This window comes from Drosophila gunungcola, assembly GCF_025200985.1.
Source record: "Drosophila gunungcola strain Sukarami chromosome 3L unlocalized genomic scaffold, Dgunungcola_SK_2 000002F, whole genome shotgun sequence".
Taxonomy (NCBI): Eukaryota; Metazoa; Arthropoda; class Insecta; order Diptera; family Drosophilidae; genus Drosophila; species Drosophila gunungcola.
The window spans coordinates 315707-331456 of NW_026453178.1; the positions used below are offsets into that span (position 1 = coordinate 315707).

General features: G+C 37.8%; 4 protein-coding genes across 9 annotated transcripts in view; 1 reads left to right on the forward strand and 3 right to left on the reverse strand.

Annotated features, from left to right (window-relative positions):
- Window positions 1-3026, reverse strand: part of LOC128257196 (tyrosine-protein kinase Src64B) — a 36754-nt gene extending 33728 nt beyond the window's left edge. For 2 of the 4 annotated variants that reach the window (XM_052988080.1, XM_052988079.1), the window contains exon 1: window positions 2844-3026. The gene's annotated coding sequence lies outside the window, so the exon portion shown is untranslated. Of the gene's footprint in view, window positions 1-2119; window positions 2317-2843 lie in introns of all 4 variants that reach the window. The other 2 variants (XM_052988078.1, XM_052988077.1) reach the window with 2 other exon arrangements.
- Window positions 3027-3651: 625 nt separating this feature from the next.
- On the forward strand, window positions 3652-8276 carry LOC128257518 (histone deacetylase HDAC1). Its single transcript, XM_052988564.1, has 4 exons — window positions 3652-3895; window positions 4329-4441; window positions 4591-5836; window positions 7715-8276. Exons 1-4 carry the CDS (start codon window positions 3853-3855, stop codon window positions 7876-7878), a joined length of 1566 nt encoding a protein of 521 aa, XP_052844524.1. The 5' UTR covers window positions 3652-3852; the 3' UTR covers window positions 7879-8276.
- Window positions 8277-8814: 538 nt separating this feature from the next.
- The window catches only part of LOC128257964 (axotactin), a 70717-nt gene continuing 63781 nt past the window's right edge, over window positions 8815-15750 (reverse strand). Inside the window, exon 21 of one of the 3 annotated variants that reach the window (XM_052989293.1) lies at window positions 8815-9352. In XM_052989293.1, the coding sequence (XP_052845253.1) occupies window positions 8999-9352 (354 nt within the window). In that variant the 3' untranslated portion in view covers window positions 8815-8998. The other 2 variants (XM_052989292.1, XM_052989295.1) reach the window with 2 other exon arrangements.
- LOC128257967 (uncharacterized) lies at window positions 14450-15552 on the reverse strand. Its single transcript, XM_052989299.1, has one exon. The coding sequence runs from the start codon at window positions 14924-14926 to the stop codon at window positions 14573-14575; it is 354 nt and encodes a 117-aa protein (XP_052845259.1). The 5' UTR covers window positions 14927-15552; the 3' UTR covers window positions 14450-14572.

Below are 15750 nucleotides of genomic sequence, written 5' to 3' on the forward strand. Positions count from 1 at the left end.
TAAGAGTTAAAAAAAACTTCTGAAATCATGAGAAGTACAAATAATTTGTTCATATAGTTCTTCTTTGAATATCCACCACTCACGCAATCATCTCTACTTAAATGGCATTTGTCGCACTTGCCACGCACTTTCCACTTTTCCTCGCTCTTTCTGCTCTACACTTTTGTCTCCTCTTCTCGCCCCTTTTCTCCTCTACTTTTCATTTCTTATCAATAAAACGCTGCTGCTGTGTGCATTGTTTGCTGGCTAAGTGGACAAACTCACACACGCACAACTGGCAGGGAAAAGGAACAAAGGAAGATCCAAAAGAGAGTGGCGAACAATTGAATTTTCTACTTGTGCTGCTTCTTTCTCCGCCACTTCTTTTGCTTTGACTACTTTTTATTCGTTTGGATTCTCCTTATTGCACCTCCCACGCTGTGTTATCCCCTTATCCGTTCCCTCGCCACGCTACTTTTTGATTGCCTTTTGCCTTTGTGGTCGTCCGTATCATGTAAACGCTTTGTGTGCAAAATAGAAAATGCGAAAAACAATAACAACAACAACGGCAAACAAACTGCGAGCAAAATAGAGAAATGAAAAGATCTCAACAAGTTTGCCGTTAGTCAAGCTAAGCTGATTTACTTGTTTAAGAGCATTTTGCGATTGCCATTTTGCATTGATTAAGAGGGGGTCAAAAGGGGAGAAAAAGGGGTAAAAAGAGAGTGCAGAGGTTAAAAAGCATAATTGTACACTCAAATGAATCTCCATTTAAAACCCCCACTCACCAATCAAAGGCTAAGAGACTGCTGGCGAAGCAACAATATGGAAATCTGCACTATTCAGAACAGGAAGAGTTTAACGGCTAAGATAAATAAGCTATAAAACGCAGTTTGAACCTAAAATCCTAAAATAGTACCCTTAAGAAAAGGTAACAAAGTAAAACAAAATGTACTAATTGTTTTTAAATTAAATAAAATCATGCGTACTTTAAATATTAAAAGATAAAATAATAATATAATATAATTAAAAATACAATAAATTTATTTCAAACCTTTCTTAACCCAATTTACCCAACCTACATATTTCTCATCAGAATAAATCAAGTGTAGATCAAACAAAGCAATGCGATAAATTTAAAAACTTCTTGGAACTTTAAATGTATTTCCTGTCATTTAAGGAAATCAAATTTCCCTTTTTTAAGTTTCCTTTACCCGATAGCCACTGTAAATACAAAATGTGAGGCAGAAGACAAACTATTTGTGGTCTTTATCAGCGGTTGCCCACAAAAAGAAAAAGGAGAGAAAAATGTGGAAAAAAAAGGGAAAGAGTCGCAGAGACAGAAAACAGACGGCAGCAATGTTAATTGAAGGGTTTTTATTTTTTTGGGGTGAGAGAGGCAAACTCCACTGCAACAGATAAGCTACAAAAACACCAAAAAAATCAACAAATAAAAAAAGTAAAAACAAATGTTGTGGCTTGAACTTCAAAGCACATGAAGCGATTTAGAGTAGAGGGTGGATGAGGGGGGTTTAATAAACAAGCCACCAAAAGGTAAATAAATAAGCACAAAATGCCGAAAATAGCGCACAAGGTATAAACCAGAAGGAGAAAGCGAGAGAGGGATAGAACGAGCAGCTGCTGCGCCGACGCCTGCTGTTCTTCAGCTTCTTCTTTCTACCCCCTCTTCCCCATTGGCTCTTCCTTCTCCCCTTTTTCACCACAAATTAAAGGCAATTACAATAATAACAACAACAACCAGAAATGCTCTTTGACTTTTTACAGCAGCCGGAGATATGAATAAATAAATACAGTACATACTCGTGAAAGTGAACTAATAGTAATACTTGATATATTTTTGTTCCTGTCTCCACCAATGGGGAAACTTTCTTATAATTTTATCATTCAAAATATTTTGTATTGTTTAAACTTTGTTATTCTTTCAGAGACCCCACTGTACATTTTATCAGCAGCAGCAGCATAAATATAAATGCAGCGGGAGAGCAAATCTGGCTCTCACTCTATTTTTTAGTTTTTGTGTTTACTTATTTGCGTTCATTGGCTTCTATTCTTAACGGCACTTTATGCCAAGGAGGTGCGAATGAAAAGGAGCTATAATCCGGTTTTTCATCGTACTTACCTTTTTTAATTAGAATAAATCAAAACTTCTACTGCGGATTTTTTCATTTGCTATTAAAAGCAAAGCGGAATTTACAGTTACGCCTGCCACCGTAGTTAAACTTGATGTTGTTTTTAATTCACGGTCTGCGGGCCAAAAAACAACATATATGAAATGTTTAAGTATTTTTGCTTTTTACTTTGCCCTAAAGTTCGACGCTAATTGGAGAAGAGATGCGAGAAGGCAAGGGAGAGAAAAACTATAATTAAACGCCAGCCAAAAAAGGTTTTAAATATCCTGCGGGCACAACAACTACAAAAACGACGAATCAAGAAAAATAAGGGGGGAAGTTAACAAAAAGTAACAGAAAGTTGCAGAGGGAGAGGAGAGGCGTTGGTCTGCAAGGGGGAAAAATACGAAAATCGCTCTTCCGGGAAAAAGAGAAAAACCCGAAAAGAGAGGAGCTGCGCAGGATATTTTAGCCGTCTGTTAAAACTATTAATTTTGATTTTGATGGGCACTGCGGGTTCATTTTGTTTTTCTCGTTTTTCATTTATTGGCCACTCCGCTTTGTCACTTTATTTCGATTTTAATTTTTCAACTTCTTCACTCGCCCCATGAGTGTGTGTGTGCGAGTGAGAGGGAGGGAGATGGAGCGAGAGAGCGCGTTTGTGTTTCCACTGCAACTCCATTCTTCTTTCTCTTTTTTTTACACACACTCGAACAGTGGGAGTTGAAAACTTACGCGTTGCCGTGTATTTTTTTCAATAAGCAATCGCTTTTATTTCAGCTTTCCTTTCCGCACTGCAAAAACTCCGTATTTATGCACTATTGTTTGTCGATAAGAAGCCGCCGAAAAACGCCGACAATACACCCACGCTGGAAAATCGCGTCCGCTCGGAGCAGCAAAAAAACACTAAGTGATTTGTTTTTAAAAAAACCCCTCTGAGATCAAAAATCCACTAACGCCTTCAAGTACCGATAGTTCCCCAAACAACCGATATTTATTTTATTGTGTTTTTGCTTACCTTTAGTGATGGCCACACTAGTTTATTAATAACCGGCTTCTGGCATATATTTAATTTAACCATACTATGCCTTCACATATTTTAAATATATATTCAAAATAAAATTTAATTTTAAAGTCCTGAGATTAATTTTATAGTGTCCGCAGAACAGAAATACCGAATTTTGGCTCAGAAGGCAAGGTTAATTGTATTGTTATCAGTTCATCAATTCAAACGGTTGGGCAGTACCCAAATATTTTTGAAAATTGTTAACGCTTGATCTTGATTTACCCGATTACTTTTAAGTTTTTCGAAAGTGTACAAAGATCTACCGATACCTCAAAACATTTAATTTAATTTAAATAAGCTATTTTTCCAATCCGTTGTCCGATAGTCACAGGTAGTTCAGACTATCGACTAGTCGGTTCGCGGGAATCAGCTTCCATCTCCAGCGGTTGGTACCAGGGTGACCAGTTATGACACATTTAAAATGTTTGGTATATTTTATGGTATATTTGAGAACGCTACCAAAACCGGGCGATATTTTCCTAATTCTTACGCGCGGCCACACTGGTAGTTGTTGTCCGCGTATTTTTCTGCTCTTGGCCATAATTTGCCAAAAACCGGAGCGGCGCCTAAGTTGAAAACCTCCTCAATATTTCGGGTCCGCCCGATCAACAAATAAGGTTCAAAGAACCAGGAAACATCGATTTGGAGGTGAACTAAAACCAGCGACAGAGCCGCAAAATGCAGTCTCATAGCAAAAAACGCGTCTGTTACTACTACGACAGTAAGTATTAAACAAATAAACATAGTAATAAGTCTATTAAATAAGAAAATCATGAGTGGAAAGTAGCTTTCACGTTTTTCAAGCCGATTTTGTGTTTTTTGCGCATATACCCAACTCCGAAGATAGCATTTTTGCAAATTTCCAGTTTTACGGCGACTGTACGAGCGCGTTCCGGTCCACAGCGCACTTTTCCGATACGCCCGCAGTACGCTTGTGTGCGTGTGCGTGTATGTACCTGTAGGTCTCTCTCACTCCCCGTTGTGTTTTTTGTTGCTTTTCGTTCGGGCGAAAGTGCGACCACAGCGGTCGTTCGGCAAAAGTGCTGCTCTTCCACAGACGCCTCGCCGACAGTGGCCGTAAAATTTGTATTTCGCATAGCGTGGCAAATAATTGTTTTTTTAAGTTACTAAAATTCGTGCTTTTTGCTCTATAGGTGACATTGGCAACTACTACTATGGCCAGGGTCATCCCATGAAGCCCCACCGCATACGCATGACCCACAACCTTCTGCTCAACTATGGGCTCTATAGGAAAATGGAGATTTACGTAAGTTACTAATTAATATAAGATCGAACTTCAATAAATTTAACTAAAATTAAGTTTTGTTTTTAAAAGGTAAAGTAAAAAATTATATTTTGTATAAGTTTTTCTAAGTAATTTATGGGTTATTCTAAATATAAATTCCCCTATTACAGCGTCCCCATAAAGCCACTGCCGATGAGATGACCAAGTTCCATTCGGACGAGTACGTCCGGTTCCTGCGCTCCATCCGGCCGGACAACATGTCGGAGTACAACAAGCAGATGCAGCGCTTCAATGTGGGCGAGGATTGCCCCGTTTTCGACGGACTCTACGAGTTCTGCCAACTCTCTGCCGGCGGATCCGTGGCGGCAGCCGTAAAGCTAAACAAACAGGCGTCGGAGATCTGCATCAATTGGGGCGGTGGCCTGCATCATGCCAAGAAATCGGAGGCCTCCGGCTTTTGCTATGTCAACGATATTGTCCTGGGCATTTTGGAACTGTTGAAGTACCACCAGCGTGTTCTCTACATAGATATAGATGTCCATCATGGCGATGGCGTGGAGGAGGCATTCTATACCACCGATCGTGTGATGACCGTGAGCTTCCACAAGTACGGCGAGTATTTCCCGGGCACCGGCGATCTGCGGGACATTGGCGCCGGCAAGGGAAAGTACTATGCGGTGAACATACCCCTGCGTGATGGCATGGATGATGATGCGTATGAGAGCATCTTTGTGCCCATCATCAGCAAGGTGATGGAAACATTCCAGCCGGCAGCGGTGGTGCTGCAATGTGGCGCCGATTCGCTGACCGGCGATCGCTTGGGTTGCTTCAATCTCACGGTCAAGGGTCACGGCAAGTGCGTGGAGTTCGTGAAGAAGTATAATCTGCCATTCCTGATGGTCGGCGGTGGTGGCTATACCATTCGCAACGTCTCCCGCTGCTGGACGTATGAGACCTCCGTCGCCCTCGCCGTAGAAATCGCTAACGAACTGCCCTACAACGATTACTTCGAGTACTTTGGGCCCGATTTTAAGCTGCACATCAGTCCCAGCAATATGACAAATCAGAATACGTCCGAGTACCTGGAGAAGATCAAGAACCGCCTGTTCGACAACCTGCGCATGCTGCCCCATGCCCCGGGCGTGCAAATCCAGTCGATACCCGAGGACGCCATCAACGATGAGTCCGACGACGAGGACAAGGTCGACAAGGACGATCGCCTGCCGCAGGGCGACAAGGACAAGCGCATCGTGCCCGAGAACGAGTACTCCGATTCGGAGGATGAGGGCGAGGGCGGCCGCCGGGACAACCGAACGTACAAGGGCCAGCGGAAGCGACCGCGTCTGGACAAGGACACCAACAGCAACAAGGCCTCCTCGGAGACGTCTAGCGAGATCAAGGACGAAAAGGAGAAAGGTGCGTAACATTTTCTTGATAAACCGATTCAATTGGGAATGATTCACCGATTCAATCAGCGATTATTTTGTATTTGCTTAGATTGAATTGTTATTCAAGGATTTTTATAAGACTTGGTGTCTAAATACTGGAAAAAGTCCACGTACCTCATGATTTTGGATTTTTATATTTTTCAAGCATTAGTACTTTATATGTTTGTAAAAATATACACAAGTAGTACTTAAACGTACTTTATTTAATATGTATGCATATATATGTACATATTTAATTAGATCATTTTTTGTTATTAAAACGTAATTCTTATGTTTATAAAACTAAATTATTATTACCGCCACTTCTTTTTAAATTTTGGCGCAAATTCTTGGCGCCAAATTTTATTTATATGTTTTGGTGCTGTATGTATGGTTCTTATATGTTGAACTTTAACTCAATACATATCTATGTACATATGCAATGAAGATCAACATCAACAATGAAGATCAACGCGCCAATCCTAACGCTTTTACATTTGCACAAACTTTGGCGCCAAAATTGTTGCACTCAATATACATACATACATATGTACATATATTGTACATATGATTCTGAATTATAAGTCTAACGACTTATATTAAACAAGAAGGAAAGCAAACTTCGGCAAGCCGAAGTTCATATACCCTTGCAGCTATTGCATTAATTAAATACTTTTGAAAACATTTAAATTATGATTTACTTGAGTATGTGCTAAAAAAAACATTGAAACTATGATTATTTGCAGCTCAATTATTAGATAGTTATTTTATATATTTTTATTATTTCTATGGGAGCTATATGCTATAGACGTCCGATTTTGATAAAATTTATACCATAATTCTGAAATAATTAAACATTGCTATATGTCGAAGAACTAAACAAAAAATTAAAAAACAGAAAAGTTATAATTTTTTTCATTTATTTTTCCGATTGTTCCTATGGGAGCTATATGCTATAGTCGTCCGATTTTGATGAAATTGAAACCGTAATTCTGAAATATTAAACCATTACTATATCTCGAAGAACTAAACAAAAAATTAAAAAACAGCAAAGTTATAATTTTTTTTCATTTATTTTTTCCGATTGTTCCTATGGGAGCTATATGCTATAGTCGTCCGATTTTGATGAAATTTAAACCGTAAATCGGAAATATTTTACCATTACTATATGTCGAAGAACTAAACAAAAAATTAAAAAACAGCAAAGTTATAATTTTTTTTCATTTATTTTTCCGATTGTTCCTATGGGAGCTATATGCTATAGTCGTCCGATCCGGCTCGTTCCGACTTATATACTACCTGCAATAGAAAGACAACTTTTGGGAAAGTTTCATGCAGATAGCTTTAAAACTGAGAGACTAGTTTGCATATAAACGGACGGACAGACGGACAGACGGACAGACGGACATGGCTAGATCGACTCTCCTAGTGATGCTGATCAAGAATATATATACTTTATAGGGTCGGAAACGTCTCCTTCACTGCGTTGCAAACTTCTGACTGAAATTATAATACCCTCTGCAAGGGTATAAAAAACAACACTGCAGAACCGATACAAATGATTCGGTTTTGGTTACGGTTATTTCAATTGCTTTTTAATTTAGTTATTGTTTTGGTTAGGCAAAAACAAAATATTTCGGTTCGTGTTTCGGTTTTGGTTACGGTTTTAAATCGGTTATACCGGTTAAGACTAACAGTTAGGAAGCCAGTTGGATACCCTGATACCAATTGAGCTAAAAAAATGTATAGAAAAAGGCTTCTTCTTATATTTATAATTTTATAAATACCTTTCTAATGATGATCATGTTCAAGGAATACTTTTAATGTTATTGAACTCCAACTAATTTGATTATTATCTTCTTTAAAGGTGATGGAGCTGATGGCGAGGAATCGACTGCGTCCAATACGAACAGCACTAGCAACAACAACAGCAACAACAAGAGCGATAACGATGCCGGCGCGACGACTAATGCTGGATCCGGGTCGGGATCAGGATCCGGGGCCAAGGGCGCCAAGGAGAACAACATATGACGTGGCGGCCGCAATTGGTTATAGAAGCCAATTAAGCGACCGCCGAAGTACAAGCCGCCGGATTTTACCTAGCGTCGTCTCATCCCGCCCTCAAACCACGCCCCCTGAGCCACGCCCACGGCTCCGACTATCCGCCCCTTCATAAGTTCCCCATGCGATCAGCTTCCCCTTACTGTGAGTTCAGCTGAAATCCATCGCTTTCCATAGGGGATAATTCAGTTATCAATGGGCGGGACTTAAACTCATCGTAAGATAAAATACAATTTATTGTAAGAAAGTCTGTGTGCAGATCGAAAGTGTATAAGCTAAGCAAACAAGTGAAAAGCGTACGTATAAGCGATCCCATGTGGCGAATCACGCAGAAACTAATCTAATCCAATAAATATTTATAAATACGATTGGACTTTGGTTATTTCTTGGGGTTTGTGGAGTTTTATTTCTTGAATCCTACAAAAAAAAAAAAATAAAACAAAGCTTTTCACACAGTCTTTTCATAACAGATTTTTTTTTAATATTTCCTATGGTTTTTATTACTTGTTTGATTTTTTGATAGTACGCACAACCATTAACTGATTGTTAACAAAGTTAGTTTTGTATATAATTAAATTTAAGAACCAAATGCATACTTGCAGCTTTGAAATTATAATAACTTATAATTATAGTATATCCTGCGTTTCTGAATAGAAGCATACCTTACTTTGTTCAAAAATTTAAAACCAAACACTAATGTTTAACTTTTTATTTGAATTGTCTTTTTTTTACTAAATTTGCTTTATTATAAGCCATTGCGCAGCAACTAAAATTTCCATTTCCTTATCAAAAATTGTAACTTATATCTTCTTAACAGAATACTTACTTTAACATTTTTAATTTATTCTGGAATTAATCAAAAACAACAACCACGTTTAACAATTTATTAATTTTTAAACCAAGGCTAACTAACAATTTTTAAAGTTTCTAACCGACACAGAGTTTCCAAGTTGAGGTTGTGGCTTTGGGAAAGAGAATCCACTGGGCGGTTTTTCCCGCCCACTAGTTGACAGTTTGTGACTAGTCTGCGAGGCGTTTGGGGTTTGGGGTGGACTAGAGGCGGGGTGGGGCGGAAAAACTGGCTGCGGCGCTAATCCAGCGATAATATCGAGTCGATGCTGGTGCGATTACTGCGCGGCTGCACTCGTGGTCCACCCAAGTAACTAATTGGATTCGCGAACTGCCGCTGCAACAGTGAGTTTTCTAGGAAAATCGGCGGCGGTGGCGGGGGCCTCACTTTCGTGTGATGTCGTCGCAGCGGCACCAACGGGGGCAATTTTCCAAACGGCTCGCCCTCTGGATTTTCCAACCCATTCGGTGGCAGGGTGGACCCTGTTCGCGCATTTGTGGCGACATCAAAGGACTCGGGCTGCTGCTTTGGATCCTCTATGTCATCGGGCGCTTTGTGGCGGGATTTGTGTCTCTGCGGTTGTTGCTGTTGCTGCTGCTGCTGCTGCTGATGCGCTTTCTGGGGGAGATTGGGCATGAAAATGGCACCAGGACATCGGGTTGGAACGGACACAGATGCAGGTAAAGGGTTGGAAAAGCGGGGGCGGGGCGGGGCGGTAGGAAGGGAGAGGTTCAGGAATTTAGATCAAATATTTTTCAGGGTTTTATTCTATTTGGCTTTAGTCAAAGTGACGTTCAATGGACATGGACGGTAGTGAGAGGTTCATGTTTGTGTGTGTGTCCAGAGAAGAGATAAAGTTTTATAATTATTTAAAGGCTTTGAGAGATAGAAAATAGTGGGAGGGAATGGCGGTTATTCAAGCTGCTTTTGGTCCGGGCAAAAGTTTATTTGGCATTTTTTACGGTATTTTGGCACCTGTCGTGATTTGGCACTTTATTTTGTTAATATAAATGCACTGAACTGACGTGGAAGTGTACACCTTGAAATTTTTTACGATTTTTTTAATTGGACCTTGAATAACTAGCTAAAAGTATGAGCTCTTTATATCCAAATAATGAAAACTAAAATATTTATATACTGTTAACATAAAAAGGTGTCTTATGGGGATAATATAATCAGAGAAATAAAAAATTAGTTTTACTATTTTTCTAAAACTATAGGATACATAAAAACGGAGTGTTCTTAGGTGGCCCCTTTAAGGTTTCATTAACTGGATTGAATTTAAGGTTTCTAGATTTCACACTATTTAACCTGTAAGAAAACATTTGCTTATAAATAACAAGTTATTATTCTAAAAAATATTATATTTAAAAAAATGCTTTAAACATAATGTTAGCCGGCAAAACGTCTACATTTTTGTTTTTATTATTTTTTTTATGTACTTTAATTTTAAAGTATAATGAAAAAACATAGCGTCATAATTTGAGTTTTTGAAATTTTCAAAGTGTAGGTTTGCGTATCAGAGTTTAGTGTGTGCACCTCGTGTATTGCATTTTGGATTGCGGAGCATGACCTGCCTGGACCCCGTCCAAAATCCATTTTGCTGCCCCATATAATCCCTGCCCCAAGGCTCTGGCCAACAAAGGAGCCACGTCAGTGCCCGGATGGTGTCTTGGTTACACGAAACCCGCCAGTCACTTCACAGCATTTTGTATGGCAGCCTCACAACTCATACTTTATGTCCCCGGTTCACGGTCCCCAATTTCGCCCCTCTATTTCCACGAACAAGGGGCGTGGCTTCGTCAGCATCTGCCCAAAAACCAACTGCAAGGAAAGCGTCTAACGCTTTTCAGTCAAGTGCAAATATGTTGGGCAAGCGACAGCGATGCATTTACATACTCCCATTGGAGGATGTTAGAAAAGAAGGAGGATTCATGACCATGGAAATATCCTAACCAGGATATGAAACATTAATAGAATTTAAAATAAACTTATTTTAAATAATCTAAACAAAGCCTAATATAATAAATTAACTAACGGTGACAGCAAATAACATTTATTAATTCTTAAAAAGTGCCTAGAAGTTAACTAAAATGGCAATTTTTAAGTTTAGCTATTTAAGATTAATTTAAGATAATTTTAATAAAAGCCACCTGAGTAAGTTAAACACGAATATACAAATCTTTGTTAATTGATGACAAAGCAGGTCTTAAAACTGTAAAACTCATTGCCATTGGGTATTATTATTATTATTATTATTATTTTCATACTTTTCCATGTTGCATTTGCATGGACCCATTTCAGTTTCATTTTCGTGGAATTTTATTGTGCTCGCCTGAAGGTTACATGCACTGGCATTGGAAGTGGTGGAAACAATAAGCAAAACTTGCACTTTCATGCAGCACACTGACACTGACACACATCCATTTGCCCCTCAACCTGCCACGCCCCCCGGTTTACCCGCCCCAGCCCAACATCTAGGACCCTTTGCAAGCCATATTATGATTGTTGTTCTGGCATTTTTCATTGCATATGCCGCGGCGCATGCATTTCGAATATGTTTGTATTAACGTACTTTGCCAAGTCATCATCCATAGCTGGAATATTGCAATTTATTACCTGCTGGAGGAAAATGTGAAAATGTTGGTACAAAAATAAAATAAATTGTGTTTTTCTATTCTTGGATTTAACTTTAAAAATGTTTCCGAGTGCAGTTTTTATCATCTTTAGTTTCTAAATAATTAAACTCATACGTCTTTAAAATGCGTTTTAAAAATAAACTTTTAATAAAACAAAATTAAAATTTAAAAATTTCAAAATTTATAAAACTTTTTCTTTGAGTAATAACTACAATAATGACGCCCTTGAACACACGCACAATAACCCATATACGCACGCATTTGGGAAGGATGGCGATGGCAATATATTTATTACACATGTTGAACAATGTAAGCACAAGTTTTGCTGCTCATTTGGTCGATGGTCAACAAGCAAATGCCTTGTTAACCATTATGGGCCATGTTTTAATGTAGCAACACACACACACACACACAAACGACAAAAAGCACAAAAAACGACAATAACTTTTCGCATTAAATGAATGCCAAGTGGCATTGAGACACTGTGAGGTAGAGGAAAAGCGATGGAAAGGGCGGAAAAATATGGGAAAAAGCGAAAGAGCCGAAACAAAGGAAAGAAAAAGTTCGCTCTTTCAACTTTTCAACGCGGAAATTAATAACAAATTGCTTTAAGCCGTCATGACGATTACTCTCTGCCACTGCCTCCATTTAATAGTGGTGACAATTTGGCATTTTTACGATATATTTATTTATTTCAAATACTAATTTCCAAAGTTAAACTTCAAACGTGAAATTTGTATTTATAGGTTTTTCTTTAATATTTTTTTGTTAATTGCTGAAACAACATTTTTTGTTCTGACAACTGAAAAATCTTTAATTTATTAAAGGCTTTGAGAAAACACAAAAAATGTTTAAAATGATTTGAAAATAATTTAAAAGCCCATTAACCTATAGGATAGCAATAAACTAATCTTTTTACGTCAATGATATTTGAAAAAAAAAAATTTTAATCAAAAACACTCACAATAAATCCATTTTTCTTAACTTTTTTAGTTTAGCTTCTTTTTTTCTTATTAAATGCCAGCACTTTCCACTCGATGGAAGCTGAAAATCAGTGTGGAAGCATAAGCACATCTTACATATATCCTGTTATTTTTTGTTTTCCTGGCAGCGCCTTAAGTCCAGAATGGACATCAGAAAAACTTTTTCCTGCACAATGAACACTTCATTGCGCACTTGAGTTAATTTGTCAAGTAAGCCAAGACGCATACATATGTTAAAATTATTGAAAAAGTTTTTGGAGTGGCAAATTGGCAGCGAAAGATTGTGTTGCTTTTGATGGGTTTTCATTAAACACAGGGACTAGAATGAGGAGCTTTCCTTTTGGCCCCGCATCTGCTGCTGGACCATGGCAATTGTTGTAAAACATGAATAATGCATGCTGTAAAAGTTTAATGAAAATGCACGAAAAGGAAACGCCACAGATTCGCCACCAATGGAAACAAACAAACTGCGACCGACACACAAAAAGTTGCAAAAAAATAATTAGAGCTAGAGCTGCCAAGCAACCGAGGCAATTGGCTTCTGTACCCATTTCCTTTTTTTTTTTTGCCTTTTCTGTATTTGATATTTGGGTTTCATGGATTTTATGAAATTTGAAAAAGTAGAAGGGAATATGTTAACGTTAATACATATAAATACTTTTTTTATCGAAGGTGTAAAAGAGTTAATGACAATTTTTGACTTTAAAAATCTCACTTTAAAAATTGAAAGTATGTATTTTGTTTACATATATGTATGCTGAAAGAACAATAATCAATAATATTTAATCAAAAATGTAATATTCATATTTATCCTGACTTCAGTAAAATCTAAATATTTTTTTTGTTACAAATATATATTACAATATTAATACTATTTAAACTATAAAATAAAATTACATTTTTGTTTAAATAATATTACATTTTTTTTTAAATAAATTTTGTCATAAATTTAACCAATTTGAAGAAAAATTTGTTTATTTTATATTTAGCTATTTGGAAATATCCATAAAATAAATTTCGGATAAATTGTGTAAAATTCGCAGCTGCGAGGCATTGGAAACATTCCAGACTCCTTGGTGTCCTGCTTTGTTCTTACGCTCCGCTTTAGATGAGCTGCACTCTCGTCGCCATTGGCCTTCGTCCATTATCCTATATACTGGATCCTGCTGGTGTTGGTGTTCAATAAACTGTAATTCGTGCGCCACTTTCATGTGCATTCATTTGTCGCCTCACTTACACACTCTCACGACACAACCACTCAGTTTCACATATATATAAAGTACACACACACACATCATGTACACACTCAACTCCGTTCGGTGGTGCACATTGTGCTTGGCGTACATGGCGTATGAGTGACATTTAATTAAAATTTATGTAGTCTAAAAAGGCAAGAATTTTTCTACACCCCGCCTCTTCAAATTTATGCAACGCCCCATTTTGTTTGAGTTGTATTAAATGTTCGCAGTTTTGCAGACCGGGTTTTTGGTAATCATGTGCAAATTTGTTTTTACACCCATTACAAGTGCAGGTCGACTGCCGACGACGACGACACTCTTTGCTCCCTGACAATTACGACTGGGGAATACGTATACATGATCAAATATTTAAATGGAAAATTGCACTTTTGCCGGAGCAAAGATAAGATGTGAAAGTGAGGGGCATTTTACTTTTCTGCTTCGCTTTTACAAATGACTGAAGCTTAATTTAAGTTTCATTTAACGTTCAACACTATCTTCTGGTTGATCGCAGATATTCTTAATTGTAATGGTTGGGCATGTTTATTTTAAATGGAATTTATGGATTTTAAGGATGTTTTTTCTTTTTGTAAATGGTTTAAAATGTACCTATTAATTCAAATATTTTACTATTTTTCACTTCATTTAGAGAGCTATTTTCTGTATGTGAAGTTTTCCCCAATTTTTTCTCTGTCATAAAATACAGTTTTTAATTTAAGCATGTAGCTAAAAATATTAATATTAATTCAGATATTTGTAGATTTTTCATACCATTTCCAGTGTTTTTTTTATATTTATGTGGTTAGTGTTTCTCAGTTTTTCTTTTGTTAAACAATACAATTGATTTGATTTTACTTAATTTTTATTGATATTAATTAAACCTTATTTACAATACAATTACTATTAAATAATCACTTTGCTGTTCTTATATTACTTAATTTTATTACATTTCGCTCATTTTTTCTCCTTGGCTTGCTGCTTTTTCTTGATCATCATCCATTGATGAATTTGCATGCGCCGATAGTACAAATGTCGCTGCAGATTCTTTTTGAAGAGCGTCTCCCTGGCGAGAATCTCCAGATCCTCGAAGCTGCACTGCCTGATATTCTGTTTAGTCCTTTCGATTAATTCGCTCGTGAGGTGAATTTTGGTGGCAGAAACCCGAGAAACGTGAATTTTTCTCCTTCTCAACTCTTCGCGGTGCATGAACATTGCATATGCGGCGGTGGGAGATTTTGGTGGCGATTCCTGGGAAGGATTCGTCTTCGAGTTCTCCTTGAATTCCGTGTTTTTCTGGATCAGACACATCTTGTCTGTGCGATTGCTTAGCTGCGTTTGCTGGTTGCATCAGCGTTGCTGGCTTATTTTATACGCAATCCTTTATTTCTGACCTGCCCATTCATGAGGCCCATCCTCGCAGGTCAATCGGTGTTCGCAGGCCAAATACTGACCTGTATGCAGTTTTTTTTGTCATTAATTTTTTTACAGCACGCGGGTGGCAGTGGATTAAAAAAATGTAATCCCATTCATTACCTAAAAAGTGTCGTAAAGTGCTCGGGAGTAGCGAAAAAAATACGCGTTCATGGCACAACTGGCTCGCTAATCCGGATATATAACCGGATTAGGACAAACTAAACGGTTTATGGGTCAGCCGTGTCATCTCATGTCCTTTCTTTTCCTGATTTTGCGGTCTCATCGATTCTCCGCCAAACACTTTGCATGCTGCTAATCCTTTCGCCAGTATGTCCTGGCAATTAGCGTCATAATGGAGCGACAGCTGATAGGTCTCTGTTTTTGGGAAATTCACATCGAAATGGGTTGAGCTGTATAGCCGGCGGCCAGGACATTACTAGCTGACCCAATTTGTAAGCATTCAAGCCAAATATTTGACTTTGATCACCAGCCACAACCGCAACTTCTTTATTATTCGTCAGGCGTACAGTGGAATTAATCATTATCGTGTTTTGAAATTAGCTACTTTAAATTCCTATTCCAAAACTTTTTATACGCAGTTTTAATACAACTCATCCAGATATTAGGAAACAGATTAAAGGTTATTTAAAGAAGGACAAATTCGAAAAAACTTTTTTAAAAGTTTTTTTTTCAAACATAGAACAAAAAAAATAAAAAAC

Bases quoted from the DNA above. Each gene is read 5' to 3' on its own strand.
- LOC128257518 (XM_052988564.1), top strand. From the start codon at position 3,853: ATGCAGTCTCATAGCAAAAAACGCGTCTGTTACTACTACGACA. The intron at 3,896-4,328 runs GTAAGTATTAAA...TTTGCTCTATAG, and splicing joins CGTCTGTTACTACTACGACA to GTGACATTGGCAACTACTAC. The intron at 4,442-4,590 runs GTAAGTTACTAA...CCCCTATTACAG, and splicing joins ATAGGAAAATGGAGATTTAC to CGTCCCCATAAAGCCACTGC.
- LOC128257967 (XM_052989299.1), bottom strand. From the start codon at position 14,926: ATGTGTCTGATCCAGAAAAACACGGAATTCAAGGAGAACTCGAAGACG.